The following is a 26,646-nucleotide window of genomic DNA, read 5'->3' on the forward strand; positions in this document are numbered from 1 at the left end:
TGAAAACTTGTTACCCTTAGGTGAACGTGATACTGGGTCAAAACACTGCTGTACCCACAGCCGTGATTAAGTGAGTCTTTAGAACGTTATGGGATAAAGAAAGCTTTAGCAACTGGGTCTAGTCAGATGTCCCTAACAGTCACAAATGCAGAACAGCGTTACCATAACTATTGCATAAACTTCTGTTTCAGCTGTTTAGGATTCAGCTACTGTCCTGCTCAAGCTACTCTAACAGCTTCCCATTTCGTAACTGCCTGCTCAAAGTAGACTGTTAACTCCCCAGAAATAAAGAGTCTGGCTGACAAAAAGCTGTGTAGAAAGTTTGTACTACATAGCCATGACCTACTGGACTTGGTAGCAATGCCAACTAAAGCCCCGTTTGTGGAAGAAAAAAAAAAACACCCCAAACTTCTTTGCTCCCCAAAACGTGCCCATTAGACTAGAAGCCTGGAGGCAGACAGGTATACTTGTGCATTCCAACACGTGCAGTCAGCTCTTACTGATGGCGTAAGAAATACTGCCAGGTTCCCTGTTATTTCACTTCTTTCTATGGAATCCATCATGTGGTCTGGTGCTAGAATAACAATAGAACTAAATCTTGGCAATTGGCTCTCTCCCCAGGAGAGTGCTGGAAAAAGTCTTTGATGAAGTTGTATTGGTAAATGTCTTGGATAGTGGGGATTCAGCACACTTGGCGTTAATGAAAAGACCCGAGCTGGGTATCACACTAACAAAGCTTCACTGCTGGGAACTGACACAGTTTTCAAAATGTGTTTTCATGGATGCAGACACAATGGTAAGTGGTCATGTCTCATGGCACCTTTTAATGACCTGGTATGGGGGTTGTTGGATTTTTTCCTGTGGGTGGTTTATGGTTTTGTTGTTTGGGTGTTTTTTGTGGGGGAGGGGTTTGGTGGTTTCTTGGTGTTTTGTTTTCTTTTTTTTTAAGAGGAGGGGTAATAGAGGCCTTTTTGCTATTTGGACTAGTAACTCTAAAAATGTATGTGCCTTTTTATCTAAAGTAATTGTAATGTAGTCTGTGGGGACTATCTCAATGAAGTATTGTCTTCCAAAAGGCAAGAGCATTGATATGAGAACTTACTTTCATGTCTTAAGGTGGATGTCAAAATCCATTAAAACATGATACCCCAATTCCTAACCTTAAAAACCAGAAAACAGTTTTTTTTACCACTTTACAACTAGGTTTTGTCAAATATTGATGAGCTTTTTGAGAGAGAAGAGCTGTCTGCAGCACCAGATCCAGGCTGGCCTGACTGTTTTAATTCTGGAGTTTTTGTTTACCGACCTTCCATTGAAACATACAATCAGCTGTTACAGTTTGCCACAGAGAAAGGCAGCTTTGATGGTATGTATTAATTTGTATTTCAGTAAGTTAGACCAAAATGGTAATAGTGATTGGGATGGCTCAGTAATTACATACGTGTCATGGGGACTCCATATGATAGAATTCTGAACTCAATATGACTACACAAAAATTGCATGCTTCTCACAATAGATCCTATCATGACAACATGTAGTAAAACTACATTTTTCAGACTTCATGAAATAAAAAAAACCTAAGAGTTTGGCCTCTGAACTAGCAGCTGTAAGCGTTAGCAATGTGAAGTCATGTAACAAGAAATCTTAAGACGTAGCAAGCACAGTGCATGCAGTAGCAAATGAAACTGCAGTACTATACTTCATGCATTCCTAACACTCAAGGCTTGAATGTTCTATGCTAACTCAAGTTGCTGTTGAAAAAATAGTACTAATCAACTTGAGTGCAGCTTCAGAGAAACAAACATTTGAAAATGCAACTATCTCTTCATATGCTATGTATAGCTTCCTGTCATTATAGGGTGGTGACGGTCTCTTTCCCAGTATCAAGTGCATGTAGCCTTGGGTGCTTCCCACTATAGGTCACTTGGGATTGGCCACTGTGCCAGATTTAAGCTTGAGAAGCCAAGTTCTGCTGCCCTGTAAGTCTCCTAAATCTATTACAATTGCAGTAAATGCACACGTTGCTTGAAGACTGCTATAGTCAAAGGCTTCTGAATGGCTATCGCTGTCTGATGTCACTAAATTTCATTATGTAACTACTGTGGCACAGAACAAAGTCTAACTGAAAAAGCTACAGAAAAACTACATAAATAAGACCATAAAATGGAACTCTTAACAGAAGGTAATTAGCCAGTCTGTTGACTTGCCTTTCAGTACCTTGCAAAAAGTGAAAATTCTAGATGTCAGTCCTAATCTGCAGAATAATCCCCGTTACTGTGTGGACTCCTGTGTGTGGCCTCCTAAAGAACATTAGTTGCAGTTGGATGCTTAATACTACCACACGAATAAGTGCTAGTGAAAATGAGTACTGCAATGTAATGAAGAGTCTGTCTGTACCTCGCCACTGGCAAGGTAGCAGTTGGTAGCTCTGGGGATGCTCTCAAATGTTGGGTGTAAATTGATGACCAGCTATGGCAAAAGCTGTAGCAAGGTACTGAATTGATGCATACAAACCAAAAAACACCAAAAAAAACCCCAAACAAAAAAACCCAAACCCACATCTTTGTGCAAACTGACTGTTGACTATCTCCAGGAACATCTGAGACTTGGTGATTGTCTCATCTGAGCTTTGTGCTTGATTGCTAGCAAACACCATCTTCTAGGTCTAAGGGCCCAGTCCTTTAAGAGAATAGAACTGCTTCCACAATATACTTTGACTTGAAAGCTAAAGCCACTAATGGTGAAACTTCCTCAGTGTTTTAAATGTGAAGCAGTTGTTGCAGCTCTTAACAGTAAAAATGGTGGGTTAATAGCTTGGGTAGTAAATTTCTAGAACTGTAACTTGTGCTTCAGCTTTCAAATTTATTCACCTTTTATTAAAGGTAGCACTGATCTGAGTATTGAGACCATGGAGACTTAAGCTACCTGCATAAGCTGCTGCTGGGCTCATGAACTCGGTGTGGAGAAAGGGGATTGAAACTTGAATTCATCTAGACAGTAATAAAAGTTCTTAGGAAACTTTTTGTAAGAGAAACACCTGTGAAGGGTCACTGCCCTTAACAGGACACAGGGATGTAAACTCAACAAACTACTGAGCTATGCATAATTGAAGTCAAGCTCTAAGCACCCCATCTGCAGTAGGAGTAACTAGGGAATGCAAGACCTTCCAGAGTATTTTGTGTTTGTAACCGCAGGCAGATGACTCTGATGTAATGCTGTTGTCCCAAAATGGTAGAGTGATGGCTACTTATGTGGACAACTACTTTGTCTATTTGAACTTCACCTTTCTAGATCATGAGTAATATGCCATGCAATAATTCTAGATAGCATCTAAAAGTAGTGGAGGTGGAGGAAAAAAAGTTTGGTTTTAAAAGAAATCTGGTAGTACTGATACCTTAAGAATGTTGCTATTGCTTTGACAATCCTCTGGTTCTTTAGCCTGGGATCTAAAATGGTTGCTTTTACATATAAAGATATAATACAGTAAGACCATATCTGTAGATGTGTAGGTAATGTAACTACTGCCTGATTCTTTCACCTTCTGTCTAAGGTCCAGTTTATACAACAAGACTACTGTTGAAATATGAACTAGGACAGCTAAATGCTGCTTTCAGTGGTTGCTTTGGCACAAATGCTTGCAGTCTGGAAAAAAAAAAGCCAAGTATGTAAAACAATCTTGAGAGGAAGTGCTGTAGAGAAAGGTAAATACATTGTTGCTGCCCTCTCAGTTATGAGCTCTCTGTTCTGAGAGGGCATCCCAGACTTTCTCCTCCTTTAGATGATCTTACTGTTAACATACACATTCTTAACACAGCATTAAGTTAGAAGTTAAAATGAAATGTAGCTGAGCAAAGGCCAGGGGACTTGTCTGGTTCCTTTGACTGTTCTCTTGTGATGGGCACAACTTCTTCAAAAGTCCTTTCTTTCCTTTATGGGTTGAGAGGCAAGTCAGAGGTTTGAAATTACTGGACTGAGTATCTAGGCAATTTCTCACTCAGCAATCTGCATGTATGCTGACAGCTGTAACAGGATACTTAGAATTTATATTTGTCAGTGTACTGTCTGTACATCTAAGTTTATGCCTTGTGCCTAGGTACTTCAGTTGCAAAAAGCAAATTCTGCTCAAATAGCAGTGAGAGTGTAAACCTTAGTACTCTCCTAAATCTATTTATAAGCTGATAAAAAAACCCCCACCTTTCCTGAGTCAGCAGAGACCGAGTGCTTTAGAAAATTAAAGATTAAAAGAAAACATTTTCTCTTTAACTAACCTGTCCATTTAGCTACTCTCCAGCAATGCTACTTGTGAATGCAGCTACAGGTGAAGGGAGGACATCAAATGAAAGCTGAGGGACTCCCTTCAGTCTCCTTCATGAGAGGAACTATTAGCACTTTAAGTATATTCACTGCAATAAAGAATGAATGGATATAAATAAGTAGTTTTTACTTCTCAGTAGCTACTTGCAAACTAGTCTGCTTTGGGCCAGAGGCTAATGTTCTTTTTCGCTACTCTTCTACTGATGTTTGATACATCTTCAGACTCATTTGACCTCATTACAACTTCTACTTGCAAACTAAGAGGGGACCCCTCCCAGCACAGTAGGTCTGGCCATAACTTAAGATTGTTATCCTCATTTAGGTTAGTCAGCAGCTCTTTAGTACAGAACTAGGAACACCTATTGCCTGTTAAGGGATTTGATGATGTTTGACCAGAGTTGTCACAAAGACTGAATGTGCTTTCCTTACCAGATCACACTGTAGTTAGATGTATCCAGGACTGCAGGTCTAACAGACCACCGATACCCTCACTCTACTGTTGAGATGCTGGTCATGTATCTGTAAGCATAAGTAATAAAACTGTTAGCACTTGATCTTCTGAGCTGCAGCGTTTCTGAAGCTGAACGGTACTCAGTTGTCAAGTCCTGGTTGTTGCTGCCTTATACAGCTTGAATTTAAGCTGTAAAAGAAACTGAATGGCAGGGTTTGTGAGCAGCTTGCTAGCTTTTAGCAAAAGTAACCCCACACATACTATCCTTTTCATTCTCTGCATTTTTTTTTATTTTCAAAGGCTGCAAGATTTAGAGGGCTGTTCACAAATAGAATTCTAGTGCTCTGTGCCAAACTCTTACTGGACATGACAACTGCATTACCAGCTCTTAATTAGTGAAGTGATTGCAAAACATCCTAAACCACCTATCTGATGCTTGTAGCCTATTAATGCTTTCTCTTTCAGGGGCAGATCAGGGGTTATTAAACACCTTCTTCAGCAGCTGGGCAACAACAGACATGAGCAAACATCTACCATTTATTTATAATTTGAGCAGCACTTCTGTATATTCCTACCTTCCAGCATTTAAAGCGTAAGTTCAAAATTCTAAGACTTTCAGAGCTTATATGAACTAATTTCTTGTAACAGAATGAACAGGCACAATCTGAACTTTTTTAGTTTTTCTAAAGGGAGACCATTATTGTCACTAAAAGAAGGTATAATAGTTTCCTCTCAACTAGGATTAGTTAAGCTTTTTTTTTTTAAAAGAGATTCATCTCATGATACATGCAGATAGAAAGCAGTATCTGTACCTTAAACCACTCGTCCCTGGTGGTAACACTGAAGTTGATTTAGTGTAAGTACACTTGATAGGTCACTTCCAAAAGGAAGAACCACTCCTCCAGTATGGGATACTGTGTATTACAGCTCTAACTAAAGGTAGTAGTTCTTAAATCAGCTTGAACTGAACTTCAGCATGTCACTGGTGGTATTGTTCCCACCTAGATAACTTGCCCTTTCCTCACTTAAATTACTTAGGGTATTTAACAATCAGCAGTTACGGTTCATTGAATTAGCCTATACCATTCAAATAAACATGGTGAATAAAGACTTGTATAAAGCTAGACTTCTCTCCCAACAGTCTTTCTAGATCTCAGACAGTTCCTTAAGTAACAGCAAGATAGAACCAAGACTACAGCCAACCACCATGCCATTGCATGTTTCCTGTGCAAGGAAAACTGTATCCTCCCTAGCTAGCAGTATTAGATTTGGCATGTGAGTAAACCATATGTCAGTGGCAGGGTCATTCAAAGTGTTATAATAAACACAGGAGGAAGGGGGGGGAGGCATGGGAAGCTGAAATGTTACACAAACTCTTATTCATAAAGAGCTGCAAAAGTGGTGGTGGTGGGGGAGTACCAATTGCATAAACCCAATCTGATCTCTGAATGACATCAGGTTACTAGTGTCTAAAGCAGCAGCTAGCATAAGCAGGACTGTTGCTGGCTCAAGATCAGACTATGTCTTGTGATCATTTGAAATCCTGTCATGCTAAAAGCGGAACGCTTATTTAAAGAAATATACGCAAGCCTAAAAATGACTAAGTAGTTGGATAGCATTTGATAAGCTAATATCTATTGTAAAGTATGTCATCTTTCCATGGCTGGCTGGTTGTTAACTACATGACCTTAAATTAACAAATGACCTTGTTGTCACAAAAGACTAATTGGATTTGGGGGGCTCCTGACAAAAATTCCATTTAACTGATTAAATCAATTGCCTAACTGAGTTCAGCAGACCTTCAAAAGTAGAATGCCAGAAGTGCAGTCCTTTTAAGTAGAATGCCCTGCTCAATAGGTGAAATAATTTCCCTTGGTTAGATCAGCAGCTACACTCCTGATAATCAGCAGTTGGAATAAAGTGAAATTTAAACCTACTGACATCAATAGCTAAGTTTTTCGCAGCTTTGTACAGCGAGACTAGATTTCACAGCAGTCTCGGTAATCCTTTTTCCAAAGGAAAATGCCAATTCATGACAAATGCTCTCTAACTTCAAAACATTGATGAAGGACTTTTCTGGGAGATGGGGAAAGACAGATTAGTTGCTGAGGCTAGTGTGGGCATAAAGCTTCCTAACAGTTGAGCTTAAATGTCAAAAGAAAGTATTGCAGATTTAGAAAGCAGATACTGAAAAAATTGTAGAAGTTTGGCATCTGTCCACTGTTGTACAGGTCTTAAGTAGACAGAATACTAAGAATACACTTCTCCATTTGCAGCAACTGTAACATAACACTTCTTAGGCATTCTCTAGCTTAAATAGCCTTGATTTTTAAACAATGACAAATTTCCTGAGAACAGCAGCGGCCTAAGATGAAGAAATCTCAGGCTGTTAAGTCGCGCTTAATAAACACCTAATAAAACTAAGGTAGTCCTCTTATGCCAAATCTTTACCTATGGAGTTTAAAGTTAAAGTCCAGGAACTGACCTCTTGAAGACAGATTTGGTTTTCTGCAATTAGTACAAATACTTGACCTTGTTTCACATGTGCATAGGTTTTCATTCTGCAGTAAGATCAGTTGTGTTCAAAACATTGAACATGAATATTGAAATATAGTTACAATAGTAGAAAAACCCCCACCTAAATGCATACTGCCTTATTTTGAATATTCTAAATTTTCTGAAGCATACCTGTGTTGTCTCCATGTGTAAAACTCCTTAAACATCTGAGTCCTGGTCAAAATGACCAGGGCCTGCTTAATAAAATGTTAAATTAGTTTGGCATTATTATCCATTTTAATCATACTATGTTGAGAAGAAATTGTAATGTGATACAAACAACTCGGTGAGACAGTTGCTGTTACTGGAGAGACTGGTATGACTTGTTCACAAAACTGACTCAAGCTGAACTCTAGTTCTGGAACCATAGAAGAATGGAATGAATGCTGTCTCTTTAGTGTTAAGTCCTTTACTTCAAAGGGGGTTCATCTCATCTACGCTCTTAATACAGAAGAACGTACTGGTAACATTTGGGACAAAGCTAGAAGTCCATATTGAAAATGGAGTTAAAATAGTTTTTAAAAGAAATAAAAACCACTCCACCCACACCACAAAACCCATGCATGGCTAAACAAAGGTTATTTAGAAGATCACAGTTGGTTGTCTAGCAAGACCCTGCTGCACCAAGATCAGAAGTCCTCTGAAATGCCTGGATTATACAAAGCTATTATTTTGCAGGGACACGGTCTTCCTGCAGCAGGGACTTCCAATGATCCTTTTCTATAGGGCTGTAAACTGAAAGGGTAACTCTAACACTGACCCTTCTCTACATAATGCTTGTAATGCCTAACTATCTGGATCACTGACTTTGGAGTAGAATCTTTTTCACTTTTAAAACCAGTTCCGATTGCAACGGCTGCTTGAGACTGCTCTCTCCTGAGCTATGGACATCACTCTACCTAAAGACTTGAGTTGGCTGTAAGTACTTAAATAGCCCAGACCATTAGGTTTTGGCTGTATTCTAACTAGCATAATGTAGAATTCCATTTGCATTTTTTCTGTTGTATAGTGATGCTTTCAGTCCCAGTGGGCATTGGCAGTTTGATCATTTAGTCTTTAGTCTCCTAAATATATTTGTATTTCTGTTTTCTGGACATCTACAGAAACTGCAGGTTAAAACAAATTTGTGTCTGCCAGTCAAAACTCTTGTTTTCTAGACTGCTGCACAAACTGTGGGTTCTAACTTTTTCTGTCCAACAGGTTTGGTGCAAATACTAAAGTGGTGCATTTCCTGGGAAGCACAAAGCCATGGAACTACACATATGACTCCAGAACGAAAAGCATAAAAGGCAACATGGATGACCCTAAAATAGTTCACCCAGAATTCCTCAACATGTGGTGGGATACCTATACAGCTATTGTTTTACCATTACTAGAACAGCATGGAATTGTTAAAGAAATTACTACAGGTGTAAACATGGTATGTGCTTTAATATTTTTGTACAAGCTACCTAAGTATGGATGACAGGTTCTTTACTATTCCACTGATTTCCCTTCCCTCTGTCCAACTCAAAGCATGAGTGTGGTTTAGTTTGTGGGATGCAGGGGTTTTTGGCTCTGTTCTTTTAAGCTTGGAATAAATAATACTACAGAAGCAAAGCATGCCATAGTGGTCTTGAACACAGCTGTCTGCTTGACTAAAACTATGTAAGTAGCTAATGGTGCACCAGAAATTATACTGTAGTAACTTCTTCAACATATACAGGGAAAGGCCTCAACTCTTAATGTGTTGCAGCTAATAAGGTTCTCAAGCAGAAGAACCCCAGTTCAGCATGCAATATGTATATACAGATCTTGCATGGTGAAACAAATCTAGGTAAGCCTAGGATAACTAGAGAATGAATACTTACGTAGACTGGCAGTGATGAATTCCAATACTTATCAAAGCCAAAGTAATGCTTCTAACTCTAGTTCTCATTCAGAGAGTTTAGTAGCTTGCATCTGACTGCAGACTTTATAGTCTTAGCTTAGTACATCAGCCAGTTTAAGTTCTCAACCTTTCTAAGACCAAAGTTACTGATCTCATTAAGATGTGCTTTCTCTTGTTAATCTTACATCTTTCTAACAAACTATTTGCAGCTATCGGGCTTGGTCTATACTCTGGCTTTCTCTTGTGGCTTCTGTAGAGAGGTATGAAGAACTTAAACTTTTACTTTTCCCCCCCCCTCCTTGCTAACTTCTGTAACTCTGCTTTGTTATTTTGCTAGGAAAGCTGCACAATCCCTGCCCATTGGCAATGCTTGCTGCTGTGCATGAGAACATCTACTTCGTTGTCCCATTTTATGGCCCGTTGCTCACTTTATTTAGCTATGCAACGTATTTCTATATTTTTACTCTGCCTTTCCTTTTAGGCAGAGGTTACAGAGGCAGTGTCCCACATATCAATATCAGCACCATCACCTGTATTACCAACTGTATCTTCAGAAGAACGCAAGGAACGGTGGGAACAGGGCCAAGCTGACTATATGGGAGTGGATTCCTTTGACAACATCAAGAAGAAACTTGATACCTACCTTCAGTAGAAATGCCTGTCTCAGTGGTGATGCAAGGACTTGTTCCAGAACTAACAGCTAGAAAGGTGTAGATGGTGGTCAGTTACACTTGCTAGTAGCTTGATGAAAAACTTCTTGGCTGAAGGCCTCTGCAGTGCTACAGATGAAGACTGAGCAAAAGCTAGGAAGCAGAATTCCTTGGGCCACCTATTACTGCCCAATTTCCAGTTCTCCCTACTAGATAAAACCAGGTATTTTCAGCTTAAATTTTCTTCTGTTGTGATCAATTGGCTCAACATATTCCTTGAAACTGGGTTTGTTACCTCACCTCACTACGGTGATTAGTATTGATTCCTTTGCTTGCTGTTTTAGATGTAAAATCTAATTCATGGGATTGCTCATACACTAGAGTGGTAGCCATTCTGCTTTACCATAAATGTATTAATGACACTGGGATACATACAGATGTAACAGTAATAGCACTGCTTTGCTCTTCCAGTCACAATTGCACTGAAGTTTTGACCAGGTTCTTACGCACAGTGCCTACAGCATGGCAGAATGCATTTTTTCAGTTCTGTATACTATGGGACTAGTAAACTGAGTTTTATCTGTTACTTGCAATGTTGCACTTGATACAAAAATAAAAAGTTGTCATGCATTTCTGGCTTCCCTAAACGCTTGAGCAATTAAAAAAAGGGAGCTCTGAAGCAGTCTAACTATAATATTCAACAGGTATAGCCCTTAAGCTTTGCTAATGCTACCCTAGATATCATTAGCAAATGTCCAGCTTTTTGTTCTGTAGTTATTTACAGAGTATATAGTCATTTGCCAGGGAGCTGTTTAGGGCCAATCCCCTTATTAGCTTGCCCTAAGTATAGGACAGGGCAGTGGAGGAAGTACCTGCTGAAGCTACTCACATGAGCAACATGGAGCTTGGGAAGAGGGCATCTTTCTTTCAGTGACTAAAGAAACATCATCCCTAATGTAAGCCCTGTACACTGTGAACTTGCCTTTAAACACAATGGTGATACTGTTTTGGCAAAGAAAGACTAAATAGTTGCTTAAGTAACTGTACTTACCCTGATGAGGAAAACTACTTTTTCCGTGTGTGCAGAAGGAAGTGCTTTTTTGCCACACTCAGGCTACACGTTGTATTCTAAGACACATGGAAAAGCAGTAAAAATACCACAATAACAAAAGCATGCTGAATACAGAGATTGGCTGTTCTCTGTAGTAAGTTTCAGATTCATCCTTTAGCCAAAAGTCTAGACAGAACCAAATTACTGTGTCTTCTGTCTTTGACAGCTATACTCTGTACTAGTCCAGAAACACTAAGAAAATATTATTTCATTATTTCCTAATAAAGGATGATTTTGGCAGGAAGCTAGTGAGGGTGCTGAACTTTTAGCCTAGAGATAAAATAAACAATCAACAAGCTCTCAACATTTGCTGGTAAAGCAGAAGACATAATCTGGGTATGAGAGTTATTTTGTTTTAAGTTGTTTTTGCTACTTAATTGCTCTAAGATTCCTTGGTCACCATTTAGCAAAAATGCTAAAGATGAGGTCCAAACCGAAGTAGCTTGTAGCTATTTAAAAGTACATGGCATCTGAACTCTCAGTTGTAACTTGCTCTTTCCTGTGTGGGTTTTTCTTTTGCTGTGTTGGTTTTTTTTAACAGGTAAATTTGAAGTTGTGTGAAAGCAGGAGGGATTGCTAGTTACAATCTGTAGTGACAAAAGTATACTTCATCCAACAAGTATAAATACTGGAGTTCTGCATGCTCACAAAATACTCTAAGGAAATTGGTAAAACACTTTAAGACAGCTAAACAGTCTTGGTTTTCCTCCCTTTGTCTGTATTTGTACTAGCAAGTAGGCACATCACTTCTTTTTAAGCTTAGTTGGAAAGAACTGAAAGTGCAAAAGCATGAGACTATAACAACCTGAAAATTTGGTTTAGCATGTAAGTTTTGTTACATTAATACAAGAAGATAAGGAGAGATGCTGAATAAGATGAAAACCTGCATGTTTTGGCTTAACAAATATAGTTAGTAAAGAAAGAAAACCTATAAAACCATTCTGTCCTAGCCTCTGTGACTCATACTATGGTCAAGTGTTTACCCACAGCCTCAGGAAAGTGAAAGATATGACATCTATACCAAACTCTATGCAGCTTATTTTCAATAAAATGACCTTTATGTCATTATCTGCCAACTATTTCCTTCTTAATTATTGCAGGCAGCATTCGCAGAACAATGGAGATCCTTTTTATCCCTTGTAATGGTATCACTGGATACATCAAACTCTTTTCTGCTGTAAACTGTAGGTACTCAAAGCAGTAACTGAATTAAAGCACTATACTCAAAACATCATTATTCAAAAGAATCATAGCCCTGCTTAGGTCATGACTCAAGTATTGGAACTCCATTTGTCTTTAAAAAGCGTATAATCTAAGGTATTCCTTAGACAGTGACAACTCAGAGCAACTCTTAAAAAAAAGCTTCTAAACTTTTAAATTTATTTACATCTTTATTTTATATAGGGGGTAAAAAAACCCCAGAATGATAGACTAACTCAGTTTTTGGAATTAAAAATGTTAAGTTTGTAATTCCAAAAGCTCATTTCTAGAACATGCAACAGAACATACTGTTAGAACTCTAAAATTAAAGACAATACCAATAGGCAAAGACTACTTACAGATCTTGAAAAGCAAGAAGAAACCCCAAACAACCAGAACATTGTGGTTTTTAACCACTCAAGTCACTAACAGCTCCATCAAATCAGACAGGACATCTCTGCTCTCAGCTTTGACCTAACTGTTCTCTCAGATACATTAATGGCTTTCTTGGAAGAGACCTTAACTAGCCATACAGCTTAGTACTAACTCCAGTAAGTTTTTATTTGGCTTTGGAACATGGAAAGCATCATCTAGTAGAGGAAAAGTGATACTAGTAATTGTTTTCATAATGATAACTCAGCCACTCTGCAAAATGTCAGCATATTTTAACACAAGTAACGATGTGGCTTGACTACCTGTTGAAATGGGTTGCTTCCTCATGGGAATTTTAACTTGGAAAATGGAAAGAATGACACAAAGCCAAATCTCTCACTCAGAATCAGGAATTATTTCTCCATCTTATCTCTAAACATCAGAATCTGAACCACAAAAACCCAAAGAAAGTTTAACTGACATAAACTATGCAAAAAAAAAAAAAAATTCAATCAGCTGTTTTCTTGCTCTTTTGTCAGCTTTCCAGTGACAACCAGTTACCGGGGTTCACACTGTCTTCCATCATTCAAATCTTTTTAATTCTTTCTCCAACAGACTTAAAACACACTTTTCTCCATAGCTAAGATGCTGGCTCCCCAAAAACTGCATCAGCTTGTTAGGTTACATATTTTTAATTCCTTTCTTACTCCTTCCATTGGCTCACTGTTTCTACAAATACCAGACATCTTCCCTTTATTTCTCAGTCCTTTTCTGTTTCCTATGTTTGCAATTCATCTTATAATCAGCTGGCTGGTATTCTAAGGCATAAGAAAAGGTGAAAGGCATTAGAAGCAAATCAGATTCTGTTTCTCTGCTGCCAAATACACTTCCTGAATCTAAACATAGAATCTAAACAGGACCTAAACATAGTGATCCCTGCCTCCAGTTCAAAGTCTGAGCATTACAGGGAAGGCAGCATAATGTTAAGAAAACACGTAACAGAAGACCAAGAATCAAATGGGAAGAGACAGAAGGAACAGATAAGAACATTCAAGTAATATTAATTGAGATTCTTCAGTGCTATTTATTACTTTGCGGTACGTGAACATGAGTAGTTTACCAAATTCTTCCTCTATAAATCAAGACGCATGCAGATCAGCATTCCATGAAGACATATGTATGGGATTGGAAAAGCACTTAGCAGTGCAAGAAAACTGTTAGAAAGCTGGCAGCTATTAAAATAATTTGTTTAAACAATTTGGCAAGAATTAACTGATTCACTGACAAATGAGTGTCTTTGCATATAGCATAGTCTTATTGTTCGAAGTGTCTACAGAAATTATTAGAAAGTGTGTTATCAATATAAACCTATGATTCTAGCATTTTATCCAAATCACAAAACCTTTACTTTTACAAAGATCAGTGGAATTCTGTTTAAGGAAAGTAAAATATTACAGTGTTTTACAAATGTAAGTACTTCATTTTTACTAGCTCCTGGGAAGTAACCCTGCTGCACCTGTGAATTACTCAGAAACAGTAAAAAAAAAAAATTTAAAATTTTGAATTAAATACCATCTTTGAACATAAGTCTGCAAAAGTAAGAATTCATTATGAAGTCATCATTGACTACCTATTCTGAAACAAACAATCCAGATGATCTGTTTGGTTATCAGAAAACACTGAGATTGAAACATGAAGCTAGTTAATTTCTTAAGGATTTTGTCTGAGGGACAAAGCACACATTATTTACCTTTTTCTACCTTTTCACCTCTAAAAAGAGATTAAATTCTTGCAAGTTAGAACACATGAATACACATTTCTGTTTTGAGGGATTTTTATATGTTCTTAAGCATTGTACATAATAAGCAACATTTCGAAGAAATGAACACTGGAAAGATTTCAGGAGTGCAGAATAAGTTTGTGCGTTTCTGAATTAACATTTAGTAGCAAATTAGTTTTTACAATTTATTTGAAGGATTTATGTTTTGACCACAAAGACAGCAAAACTAAAAGTTAGCATGAGACACGTAACTTGAAGAGCAGTATTAACTAAAATATTAAATATATTATTTACTCAAAATACCATACTTTCAAGCTATAAATCAATTAAAGCCTTAATTTCATTAATTTTGGTTTGTTTTACTTCACTTGCTGAAAGCTTTTTGGTAGCAAAGGCTCCTGCTGCAAGTTCCCTCTTCTTGCTCTGAATTTTCAGCATATTTTCTTCCACTGAATCCTTCACAATGAACTGAAATACAAAAAAAGCCCCACTGAAACGAAGGTTGTGGTTTTTTTTTTTTTTAAATTAAAAGTTTAGGATGACAAATTTAGGTACTTTGGAAAAAAAGTTAAAAAGCTAAGTAGCCTAAGGCACAGTTACATTATTTCTCCCCTTTTTTTTTTTTAAACACTTATTGGAAGAATCTCTCTCTCTCTTCTTTGCTACTTATATTAGAAGAGAACATGTCTTCAATTTCCCAAGTAATATTTTTGTGACTGGGTATTAATGAGACAGACTAGCTGCTCTGCTATAACAAAAGCAAAAGCATTCTACATACCTTCAAGACAATAAACTGTAATAGCCAGGCTAGGCAACAGCAACACTACCCCACCTTAGTCACTCCAAATAGCTCAACAGGAACATCTAATTTCTGAAATTATTATTTCACAGGAAATAGGTTACATTTAATAAAATCTTACAATCCAAAGCCCACACTTCAAAAATCACACCACAATTCAAGTTTACTGGTGAGACATATGATGTCACAATTCTATTAAAAATACAGTAAAGCTTTTTGGAAAATTATTTATTTATTCATAACCGGAAAACAGATCATCTCTCAACTCACCTTAGTAATGACAACATCATGCTTCTGACCCAGCCTGTGACACCTGTCAAAACACTGGTCTTCTGCAGCGGGATTCCAAGCCTATCAGTAGTAGCAATGAACAAAATAAATAACCTCCCTTGAAAATACGTAGTAAGATGTACATGGAATCACAAAGAAGTTATTATACCATCACCTCTTGAACAAATATTGCTTGCAGATTATTTACTCTCAACCTAATGTCTCACTCCTTAAGTATCCTGCTATAAAGAAAGCTTTGACAACTTCTGGTTATATATTCATAACAATCAGGAACTTCAGGTAAATGCTTTAAAACCCAAGTTTGTCATGAGTCTAGGAGACATCAAAACAATCTCATGATCTTTTTAATTTTGAAATAAACACTGCATATACTAACTGCCTTGGTACTCTTTCCTGATAGCAAAATCTAAACCAACTGAACACAGGCAGTTAGTTATTTGTCAGCAGTCCAAGTCCCCTGACTGTTAAGAAAGCCCATGTATACTGCCATTAGTATACGCAATAATCACCAAGTTAAGTAAAGAAGAAACTTGCTGAACACAAAACGATAGTGCAGCTCTTCTACTTATGCTTAGGATATAACACTAAAGATAAGGATTTCTGAAATGCCAAGTCTGTGCTCCGCATTTTTCCAGCATGGTTTTTCTATTTAAAGGTGTAGTACTACTAGTTCTCACAGAATAGATATTTAAATCTACCTAAAATGTAATAATGTTCTATGATAAGCAAGTCTTGTGCCATGGGCTCACCTTGCCATGGCACCCACATTCTGAAAGTCATCTAGGAACTCTTAATGACTCCTTTCTATAGAAGGGGGAAAAAAGAGCACTAGGCTAGCACAAAAAATTTATTTGGGATTCTAAGAACATCTGATGCCTAAACACACTTAAGACATCAAGCTGCAACATAAAAGCCAAACAAGTCTTGTTTCTCCAATCTAAGGTAGTGAGCAGAAGCGCAACAAATGATGTATCTGTCACTGCAAGATGAACATTCCTGGCAAGCTATGTATGGCAAACTGTTCTAATACTAATCTGACTGTACAAGCAAGATGATGTCTTGAGGAAAGACCTAGCCCAAACATGCACAAGCATGTTCCATTCTATTTTTGCTGTAGTCAAGGGAGAGCAAAGTGTACTACTACTTTCACTCTTCTTCTCTCATCAGTCCAACAAAGGAAAACTGAGTTGCAATGCCTCTATGCCTTTCTGCAATATCTCATACAAAGGATACTGTATTTTAACTGGGAAAATATGAAGAAACTTGAGCCTCAGAAAAACATCTATATACTTGTGATACTCTCACATTAAAGGTTCGTATTTCTTCCTAGAGGTGAGAATGCAGCAGATATGATTGTATTTAAACAAACAATTAAAAAAAAAAAAAACACACAAAAAAAAGGCAGGGGGGAAAGAAAGTGCAAGTTCCTCCCTTGCACTGTGGTATAACACCTCTCAGAGAAAGAATGCAGAACTCTAAGCTACAGTTATGCAACAAATCCACAGAATTTGCCTACAAAAATTGGTTACTCCATTAGCTCGAGGTATTTCTGCTTCTTAAATCCTATTATTGCTGCTAATTCACTTCAAGGAATGCTAACGCATGACCGAATCTCATTCAGCATGGAACATTCAAAAGTGAGATCATAACGGATCATGTGGTCCCACTGCCCCTTCATCAAATACAAGTAGTCAAGCACTGCCACTTGGGATAGTTACCATCACAGGATGGTTACCAGCAGGATGAGGAGAAGTTGTTCAATGGTGTATAAAGGCTACAATTATATTTGGCTGTGGTTTGTCAGGTATACTGTAGATGACTCAGTGTTAACAATGCTTAACTTCTTTCTTACAACTGCTTGCCGCAGGACAGCGTATGCATTATACCTCATTAATTACCTTCACAGAGAGAGAAAATTCTCTTGGACTTCCCACAAGTTTTCTTATTCAGAGAATTTAAAAAAAAAAAAAAAAAAAAGAGGCAGTTGGACTAGATGGTGTTGTAGCTCCCTCCCAACTGAACTATTCAATGCAACACATACAGAACCAATACTTGTGAAGATGTATTGCAATTCATGAAAAACCCTTTTCCAAGGCAACTTCTCCATACTCACTCATATTTAATTCCTTTAGTTTATTAAATAAATAGCTTTTGTCTTCATGGTGTTACTATCACTAACCTGATGTCCAAGCTAGTACTTTTTCGTTACTATTGGTGTTACCAGATGCCCAAGTCCAAAGCTACACTATTATTTTCATTTACTTTGGTTTTGTTTTCAAGTGCACAGACTGCAGAATTTGTCTCAGTTTCCAACTGCCAAAAAACTAGGACATCAGAGCAGAGGAGTAAATAGTGGGAAAGGGAAGAAGTGAACAGAAAAACTTCAATTTTGTACAATGACACAAGACATGAACCAATTCTCTTAAGAATACCATTTTGCTATCAATAAATGTAATTTACATTTTTATTCCTTACAAATAATTTTGCATTCCTGAGTGCTTTAATGATTAGAAAAAAAAATTCGTAAACTTGAATATCTCCATCTTTGTCAGTATCTTACAACCACAAAATGCAACCTCAGACTAATGTCTGTCTTTATAAATAAATTCACAAAAATAACAAAGAGACTAGAGCAGAGAAGCAATGCATTGTAACACAGAAAAAAACATACTGTTCCCGAAATTCCACTTTATGCCTTTTGAAGTTATTAGACAGAACAAACAGAAAACCACATACAAAAGTATCAGAAAGAAAAAGAAAGAAAGAAGGAACAGATATCAAATGCTACACTGTAAAGTGTCACACCACTTTGCTAACAGTACTACTAGCGTTCTTTCAATTCATAGTAAATAAATGGGACAGCACAAAAATACTGCGTTGAAACAAAAACATGCCAGGGAAACCAATGAAGAAAAGCCCTATTTGCCCTTTAACAGATACTCATCAGTGCCATTCATTCTCAGAGGGGCTTTCCTTCTACCTGTTAGGAAAACACCAAAGGAGCTTCACCTAGATTAAGCCAGATCGTTATGAACATCCCGTTACTCACAGGATCCATTAAAAACACTCGGGAAGCTGCTGTCAGATTTAATCCAACTCCACCTGCTTTCAGAGACAAAAGCAATACAGTTGGGGATCCTGCTTGGCTGCTTTGGAAACACTGAATTGCTTCTACTCTTTTCTTCTGTGCCATTGACCCATCCAAACGAGTAAAGGCAAACCCTGATTCTCTGAAGAGAAAGTAAAAATGTTCAATTAACAATCCATTTTCTGTGACAACAGGAAACAAATACATTAAAATCCTGACCTCTGCTTTGAAATGCATATTTAAAATTCTGCGTTTAACAGGTGATACATAAAAAACGACAAGAACGAGATTCATGGCTTTATTCCACTAAATAAAGTATTTAAGTAATTTGTTCCTCTTCTGGAGTTCTAAAAATCAGAAGGATACTACATTCCTTAAGAGATCTTTCTAAAACACCATAAAAGCATGTGTTTATTAAAAATGACAGTAGTTGTACTTACTTCAAGGGATTTTCTATCAGTGACAGGAAAGTTGTGAACTGAGAAACCACCAGACATTTAGCAGTTGGATTATCCCTCCGTAGTTCTATCAAAGCATGCATGAGAGCATTTATCTGAAATCAAATGAAGACTTATGCAGCATTCTGACTTGGTTAGATTCCACTCCTACAGGTGCTTTGATAAAGTTCACATCAATTGAGAAAACACAGTTCAGTAATGCCTTTTAAACAAACTAATCTTAAATTCTGTGGGTAGGGTTTCTTTAAGTTTCCAAAGGAAACTGAGGGTTGAGCACTTTCAATGGTCAAAAACTACAGGGTGATTGATGGTGCTTTGGGGAAGAGGATTCACGAACCCGTTTTCCAGACATACTTCCCACCATCAGGAGTCAACAAGTCCCCTACCTCCAAGGCATATGGAAAAAAGGAAGAGTGTATTGGAACTCTGAACAGTAAGACCTACGCAAGGGACAGCCACAAGGCAAGTGCTTTACTGTAGCAATACTCAAGCAGCAAGAAAGGCTTCTCCCAGGAATATTCAGGCAAATAAGCTATGCAACACCCTTGGCTAGGTATGACAGAAGATAAGGAGGCACCAGAAGCACTCTTGGGACCAACATGAGAAAAAAAGGAGCAGGGAACTGGATCTGAGGCAGAACAACATTGCCAGTTTTGTCATGTAAGGTTTAGCTACGATGACGTAAAGAACGACTAACTACAGAATGCAAGTAACTGCACCAGGTTAAAAAAAAAAACCCAACCAACCAATCAAAACTTAATTTATTCTAGAGCACAATGTCCTAAATTACTTCTTAGGTCTCCACAGAAAGATTTTTAGGGAATAAATTTATAACCAACTTCTGAAAGAACAATAACTTCATTACAAATTAAAATTAAAAATTTAATGTTTCAGAAAAGCAATCTCAAAGCAAAAAGGTCAAAGTACAAGCAGGAAGATTTAATTTCTAGTAACGAATGCACAATAAAGGTGAGGCAAAAATGATGTGGCAGAGCTGGAGAATCAGGTCTGCAAATTAAAATAAAAGTATCTCACTAGTTTCTCTGATAAGTGTTATATTGAACACATGATGCTCATTTAGTTTCCCCTTTAGAGCAGAATATATATTCTTTAGACAAGTTTTAATAAAGGATTTATTTAATTTTTCGTTTCCAAAAGTGAATTAAGAGCTGAATAGTTTCAGTGGTTATAGAGCTACTCTATCTTCAGAAACAGAAAAAGGCAAACCAACAGCTCTTTTACCAAAAGTTACATCTACGTACTGCACAATGACCAGCATCAAATTACAACTCATGCTCCTTTTGTCTTAGAATCATAGAATCATTATGGTTGGAAGAGACCTCAAAGATCATCAAGTCCAACCGTATACCTGATGCCACCATGCCCACTAAACCATGTCTTGAAGCACCACATCTATCTTGTTTCCTTGCTGCAAAATTTGTGATGAGATTTTATTATGCATTTTCTCCTGTGCTGGCTAGACACGCTGTGCAGACTTTTAAATAATAATTTGAGGTACGTTATGCATATGTAAAGTATGTTCAGCATATTTACACAAAAATTCTCAAGAGTGCTCTACAAAACCGTAACAAAAGCCAAGTAAAACACAATGGAATGTACCTTTGAACTGGATATCCACTCCTGATCAGACTTCTTTCCATTACTGGAGTCTATTTCCTGTTCTAGGGGACATTCCACCAAGTGCTGTACTCGAAGCTCACTCCTACAGAGAGGGCATTTGGCATTTGGCTACAAAAAAGCCCAAATAACATTACAAGAAACATATTAAATCAAATTATTTATAGTTAGTACTAAAGACCACCTTTACAAAACACCCTTTATGAAATTGTTGTATTGGTGTTCATACAAAAAAAAAATCCTCAAGGATTCATTCTTGTAACACACTGCTTTGTCATTTCTGACATAATAATCGAAATATTTTATTTGTGAGAACGTTAAGGTGACAAAGGCTACATGTTTTAAAAAACACTCAGCCTTCCTTAAAAGTGGTTTTCTTTCTAAGTATACTTATACTTGAAATAAGCAGCTCAAGATTTAAAAGCAAGCAAATACTTGGGCTATGGGGAGAAGACCATTTAAAACAACAGAAAAATAAACCATCTTTCAAAGACAAGATCTTTCTTAGTTAGAAACAAAGAGCGACCTTTTACCCTTTTTCTTCAAAGCCTGCACAGAAATAATAGCAGTCTGATGAAACATGCTTTGTCAGGGCCAGACACAGGGTATCTTCTCTTTTTCCCCCAACAGACATGAGAAATGAGACATAATTTAACACCAAAATCTTTTTTCTCTGAAGCATACTCTAGAGAAGTCAAAGTTTAGAATCTATACAATAGCACTTCCATAGGACTACTCACAAAATTTAACAAAAGACTGCGTGCACTATACAAATACACAACTTTACAAAGCAAAAATGACAGACATGAAAAACTTTTGCCTAACAAAGCAGCCCTTTAAAATCAGCTAACTCAGTTTATATAGCAATCGGGCCACAGAACCAAGCCATCTTTAGACAGGCTGCAACGCAGACCTCACAAAGCCGATGAATACTGGGGGCTGCTCATCTGGAATAAACCTCTAGTCAATTAAAGAGGCCGGCAGTCATAGTCTGCATACATGAATTTATTGCAGTAATAAAGATATCCTTTCAAGAGACAGAATCTTAACACAAACGAATCTGAAATGTCTCCAAAACATAGTTACAAAGGAATCATTCCTGATTTGGCAGCAATCCAAAAATCCTCCCATGACGAGACTAAACAAATGAATTCTAATAAATCTGAAAAAGTGTTCTGGAAAAAAAATCCTAACAGCACTCAAGAATTTTTTTTTTTTTTAAGGCTCTCATCTTTCTGCATCCCTTCTCCAATTTAGTACTGTCATTAAAAACAACAGAAAACCCAAAACATAGGTGAACAATGCCAACACAGATACTGAAGATTTGCAGTGAGCATATGAAAGTGACAAAAAGTGTCTCACAATCAACAACTAGAAGAAAAAAAAAAGGCATGTTCTAATGCATACCTGGCAAGCTTTCACAAGAATGCAGTTAATACACAAAGACATTAGATTACCGTAGAGATTTTATAGCTTTATTGCAACTTCCACATGGTACTTTCACTTACTTGCACAACTCTGAAGCTTGCCTCAATGGAAGGCTGAAACGAAGGTGGTGTTAACCCTCAAGCTGTTAACTACTAAAAAGTTTTTCAAATTTCAGTAAATACTTCTTGGTTAACATTACTAAGATAAAATGATCTCCAAGTTTGTAATACAATGAAAGGCCAAACTTTTCACTCAGCAGTTTTGTGCTGGCAGCTTCACATCCCATTCCTGACTGACATGCTCTCATTTGTATTAATAATGGAAACCACAGGCATCTTGCCTGGAAGAATCCTGTTTGAACCGAAGCTGTTTTGGGGGAGGGGTACGTGTTTGTTGGTTTGCTTTGTTTTTAAGGTGGTAACTAAAGTACTTCCCCAAGCTATTTATTTTGAGAGAGTTGCATTGTAACCATTCAGGCACAGAACCACCCAAGTGAGATGCAGCACTAGGACAAATACCTGTGATGTGGAAACAGTGAATTCCTGAACTCTGGAATTTAGATGTCCATCAGCATTTTGGATGAAAGCTGCAAAAACTTCCTTGGGAATTGATTTAAATCAGGAATCATTTTGAACCTAAGAAAGGCTTACTCACTGCTTTATAAACTCACCGTAGTTCAACTTCAAAAGAGCAGACTCTATACCCACCTCTGTTCAGACTTCACTACTATGAAAGCAATCAATGGAACAATGTGGGATTGGACAAAGGCCCTAGTTCTGCAGATTCCAAGGTCCTTTCTAGGCAAAGCATATTAAATAACTTTACTGTACGGTCAAGTAATACAGGTTCTATCACGTCATAATCTGATTTATTTCTCTGCATGCCTAAATACACCTGAAGGCTGAGTAGGGGCACTGGCTCTGCTGCAGATACATCAACCACCTCTGCACTGGAAAAAGGCCTCTGCAAGTGCTCTTTCCTTAGAGAATAATTTCGCATCACTAGTTTCCCTCAAGATTCTCAGCAACTCTCAACTGGGACATCTGCATCAGAACCTTATGTGCCTGGCAAAGAAACAAAGTCAATCTACGTGCCAGACAGACAACACTTCCAACCTTTGTCTTGTTAGGATGACTCATTATGCACAAGCAGGGACCAATTTGTCCCCTGCTGCCTCCTATAAAGACCACCACCTAGGTTTAGCCTGGCACTTGCAGCTCTACCGTGGCTGAGCAGGAGGCAGAACAATTCCAGAGAGGAAGTGCCTCAGCGCTGGACACAGTTGGTGAGACTACCACACTATCAGATTGCCCTAGAAAGGAAAGGGCAAACAAGAAGGAAAAGTATAGCTTATAAACACACAAGAAAAACAAATCCTATGTTTTCGAAAAAAGCAATCAAAAGACACTCATCCACAAGCTTATTCTAGAGACAGTCCAGAGAAGGGCCATAAAGATGGCCCTCCAGCAAGGCAGCTATTTCACTGTAGAAGGTTATCAGCTTGGAATAAGGAGAGTAGACATGATTTCAGCTCAACAGTCAACTACTCAACTACACAGCTTTGGTCTCTTTTAAGCATAACATATACATGCGTCACATCACATCCAAGCAGTGAAGAAGCATCCAGCCATATGGAGGTATACAATGCTGCAATGCCATCACTTTTACCCTAGGGACAAAGTAAGGTGAGAACCAGGGGAAGGTCTTTGAAAACACTGACGGACTTTATAGCAGCCTTCCAGTACCTAAAAGGGGCCTACAAGAAAGCTGGGGAGGGACTTTTGACAAGGGCCTGTAGTGATAGGACAAGCAGCAATGGCTTTAAACTGAGAGGGGGAAGATTTAGGGTAGATACGCGGAAGAAATTCTTCCTGGTGAGGGTGGTGAGGCAGTGGCAGAGGTTCCCCAGAGAAGTTTTGGCTGCTCCATCCCCAGAAGCATTCAAGGCCAGGTTGGATGGGGCTTTGAGCAACCTGGTCTGGTGGAAGGTGTCCCTGCCAATGGCAGGGGGGTTGGAACTGGGTGAGCTTTGAGGTTCCTTCCAACCCAAACTATTCTGTGATTCTATGAACACTCTTCAGTTTGACAACTACTCTCCCCATAGTTTGACTTCAGGCAAACAGTTTTTTATAACCCAGCTGATAACCAGGTTTACGCTGTTCACCATTTACGATTTAAAAGAACAATAGCTAGATGGCCTTCTGGTGATACCAGTTCATTGGTTTTGAATAGCTGTTACAATTACCTGTAACCATAGAACAACCAACCTGTTCACTTCTGATGACTTCGAAAATACATGGCTTACAAAACACATGTGCACAGCGTGTTATCACAGGAAGAGTCAGTGATTCCAAGCAAACTGCACATTCTTCATCTGAACCAGAGCTCAGAATCAACTTCATTTTACTCACTAATGTCTCATGCAGTTCTTCAGGAGTTTTATTACCTGCAAATACAGAAAGATACTTTAAAGCAGAGATTTCCAAACAGGAAACACTCTGAGATGGCACACATCAACACAGTTCCATGGATCAAAATGCAATTAGGACAGTTTAAACACAATGAGGATACAGCCTACAACGTATAAAAAGCACAAGCTGCCAAATACTACAGAAAATGCCAACCTACCATTTCAAAACACATTAAGAGTAACCTTAGTTGGAAAAATGGTAATTAGAATTCAAACAACCTTGACTGCATGCTCAGTGATAAGTACACGTGTGACACAATGCCTAATGGGAACAAGCAATTTTCATATGGCAGCTTTTCAAGTAGTAACAATAGTACAGAGATAACACTACTTACAGTTAAGATTGCTTTACTTTTTAAGTAAAGAAATTCAAGTCATACTGACTAGTTACTAATTAATTTCTAAATAATTATTGAACAATTATCCAATCATTTCTCCATCCTGTATTTTTCAGGAAGATAAATGACAACCTTCTAAAAAAGGTTCTGACTATCTCTCATTGGTCTGTTTCCTGAAAAATCACACCTATACCATTGGCACCTCAAAATAGGATTTTTCAAAACATTAAATTTGAGAATTCTCAGATTTAGAGTATTTCAAACAGATTATACTTTCTTCTGAAATAAATGCATATAATTTTTAACACTATGCAGCTGTACAGTTTCAGCTTGTCAAAAATAAAATTCCACTCTCCTTTCAGTCCTCTGTGTTCACCCTTCCTTACAGCCGTAACAAAGTCAACAGCTTCCTATTCTGCTGAAGAGGCAATGGTTTTGCTGACATGGCTACCAATCTACAAGCCATTCCCAAAGCTCCCCTACATCTTCTCTCCTGAGGCAAAGAAAAAAATCTGCTGTAAAAGCACTTCTGTAAATTATTACAACAACAGATACACTGCTTTTTAACAAGGCTTCTGCATTTGGCTCTGCAGAGGTCCTCTTCAGTCATTTCTCTATGGGTTGTCAAAGCTTATTAACTCCTGGTTCTAGCCTTCGTAACTACTCTACTTCATTGCTTTTGCTCGTATTTGAGTACGTGCCTGAATACCCACTTCTCAAACATATGCAAACATATTATGGTACAAAAAAAACAAAGGTAACAAAGCAAAAAGTTCAGTAATCCAAGCTGAAAAGAGGACGGCTGAAGCTAGACAGCTTGGAAAACCACACAAACTTGTTTGTTCTTGAATACAAAGTGCAAGTCCTGTTTTTAGAAACAGAGGAACCAAAAGAATTCACTCACCAGCTGAAAAACTAGAAGATGTATTTATACAAAGATGAGGATGACAACAAAGCTGCCTCAATCTGAGCAGGACACCAAGGATGTCAGCATAGTGAGCTAGTACAGTCCCTTCCCTGAAAAATCTGAACAAGTTTATTGTTAGCGTGAAGTGCTACAGCCTGAAGTAACAGATGACATCAAGTGATCAAGTTTAGCTGTTAGAATGATGTTCTGAATTTTCACTTTCATGTTTGATTAGATCTTCTCAAATCCTCTTCTGAAACAAGGCACAAAATGCTACCAGTAGCACGTTCCACAAGAAGAAATGCTAACACATGGTGACAAAAATTTTAAAGCCATTCTTTACATATCTGGTATCCTCTTCTGTTTCTCACAAGAACGAACTTCTAATACATAGTTCTGCAATAGTCTCTACTTCACTTCTCAGAACTGAACACGACACTATGCTAATTTGCAATTATTAGCTTATGGCATACAAACTGACAGACTTGGCTATTAGAAGCTAACATAATCAAAACTTCTGAAACACAAGTTTGTGATATCAAACTCCAGTCTTCAGGATTAAGAAAGCCTTCTACTTACCTGCTAATAGCAGCTTTGCCCTCCTTCTTCACAGACTGATAGATCTGTCTCTCTTCCTCTGTAAGTGTAACATGCTGAATAAGTACTTTACGTTCTGGTAACTCCAAAATGGGTTTTCCTTTAACTTTACTTGTTTTAGTTCTTCTAAGGGTAATACTCCTAATCAGAGACTGTAAACGCCTAAAAGTACATGTATAGACAATATATTAGCCATCTGGGGTTCATTTGTTGGTTGGGGTTTTTTTTTCAGTTTATTGCATAAATACATATTCTACACAAATTCCAAGCCCAGTAGTACAATATAATTAATTACTCTGAAATATTAAATAATTTAAATTATTTAATA

At 37.8% G+C, this 26,646-nt stretch overlaps 2 protein-coding genes across 2 annotated transcripts; one reads left to right on the forward strand and one right to left on the reverse strand.

Moving 5' to 3' along the window:
• The first annotated feature begins 549 nt into the window (after positions 1–549).
• GYG1 (glycogenin 1) lies at positions 550–10,471 on the forward strand. Its single transcript, XM_009705471.1, has 6 exons — positions 550–796; positions 1,204–1,366; positions 5,231–5,357; positions 8,522–8,741; positions 9,401–9,451; positions 9,673–10,471. The coding sequence occupies exons 1-6, from the start codon at positions 701–703 to the stop codon at positions 9,841–9,843; spliced, it is 828 nt and encodes a 275-aa protein (XP_009703773.1). The 5' UTR covers positions 550–700; the 3' UTR covers positions 9,844–10,471.
• Positions 10,472–14,619: 4,148 nt separating this feature from the next.
• Positions 14,620–26,480, reverse strand: LOC104165747 (helicase-like transcription factor; the record flags this gene model as incomplete). Its single annotated transcript, XM_009705472.1, has 8 exons — positions 14,620–14,772; positions 15,374–15,454; positions 18,444–18,624; positions 18,923–19,035; positions 20,561–20,689; positions 24,274–24,452; positions 25,719–25,840; positions 26,301–26,480. Coding segments are annotated over 8 exons (1,138 nt in total), but the record flags the coding sequence as incomplete, so codon positions are not given.
• Positions 26,481–26,646: the final 166 nt, after the last annotated feature.

The sequence above is a fragment of the Cariama cristata genome, unplaced genomic scaffold, assembly GCF_000690535.1.
Source record: "Cariama cristata isolate BGI_N322 unplaced genomic scaffold, ASM69053v1 scaffold44938, whole genome shotgun sequence".
Classification (NCBI taxonomy): Eukaryota; Metazoa; Chordata; class Aves; order Cariamiformes; family Cariamidae; genus Cariama; species Cariama cristata.

Coding starts and splice junctions, on each gene's coding strand:
- GYG1 (XM_009705471.1), top strand. CDS start 701: ATGAAAAGACCCGAGCTGGGTATCACACTAACAAAGCTTCACTGCTGG. Junction 797..1,203: donor TCATGGATGCAGACACAATG/GTAAGTGGTCAT, acceptor CTTTACAACTAG/GTTTTGTCAAATATTGATGA. Junction 5,358..8,521: donor TACCTTCCAGCATTTAAAGC/GTAAGTTCAAAA, acceptor TCTGTCCAACAG/GTTTGGTGCAAATACTAAAG.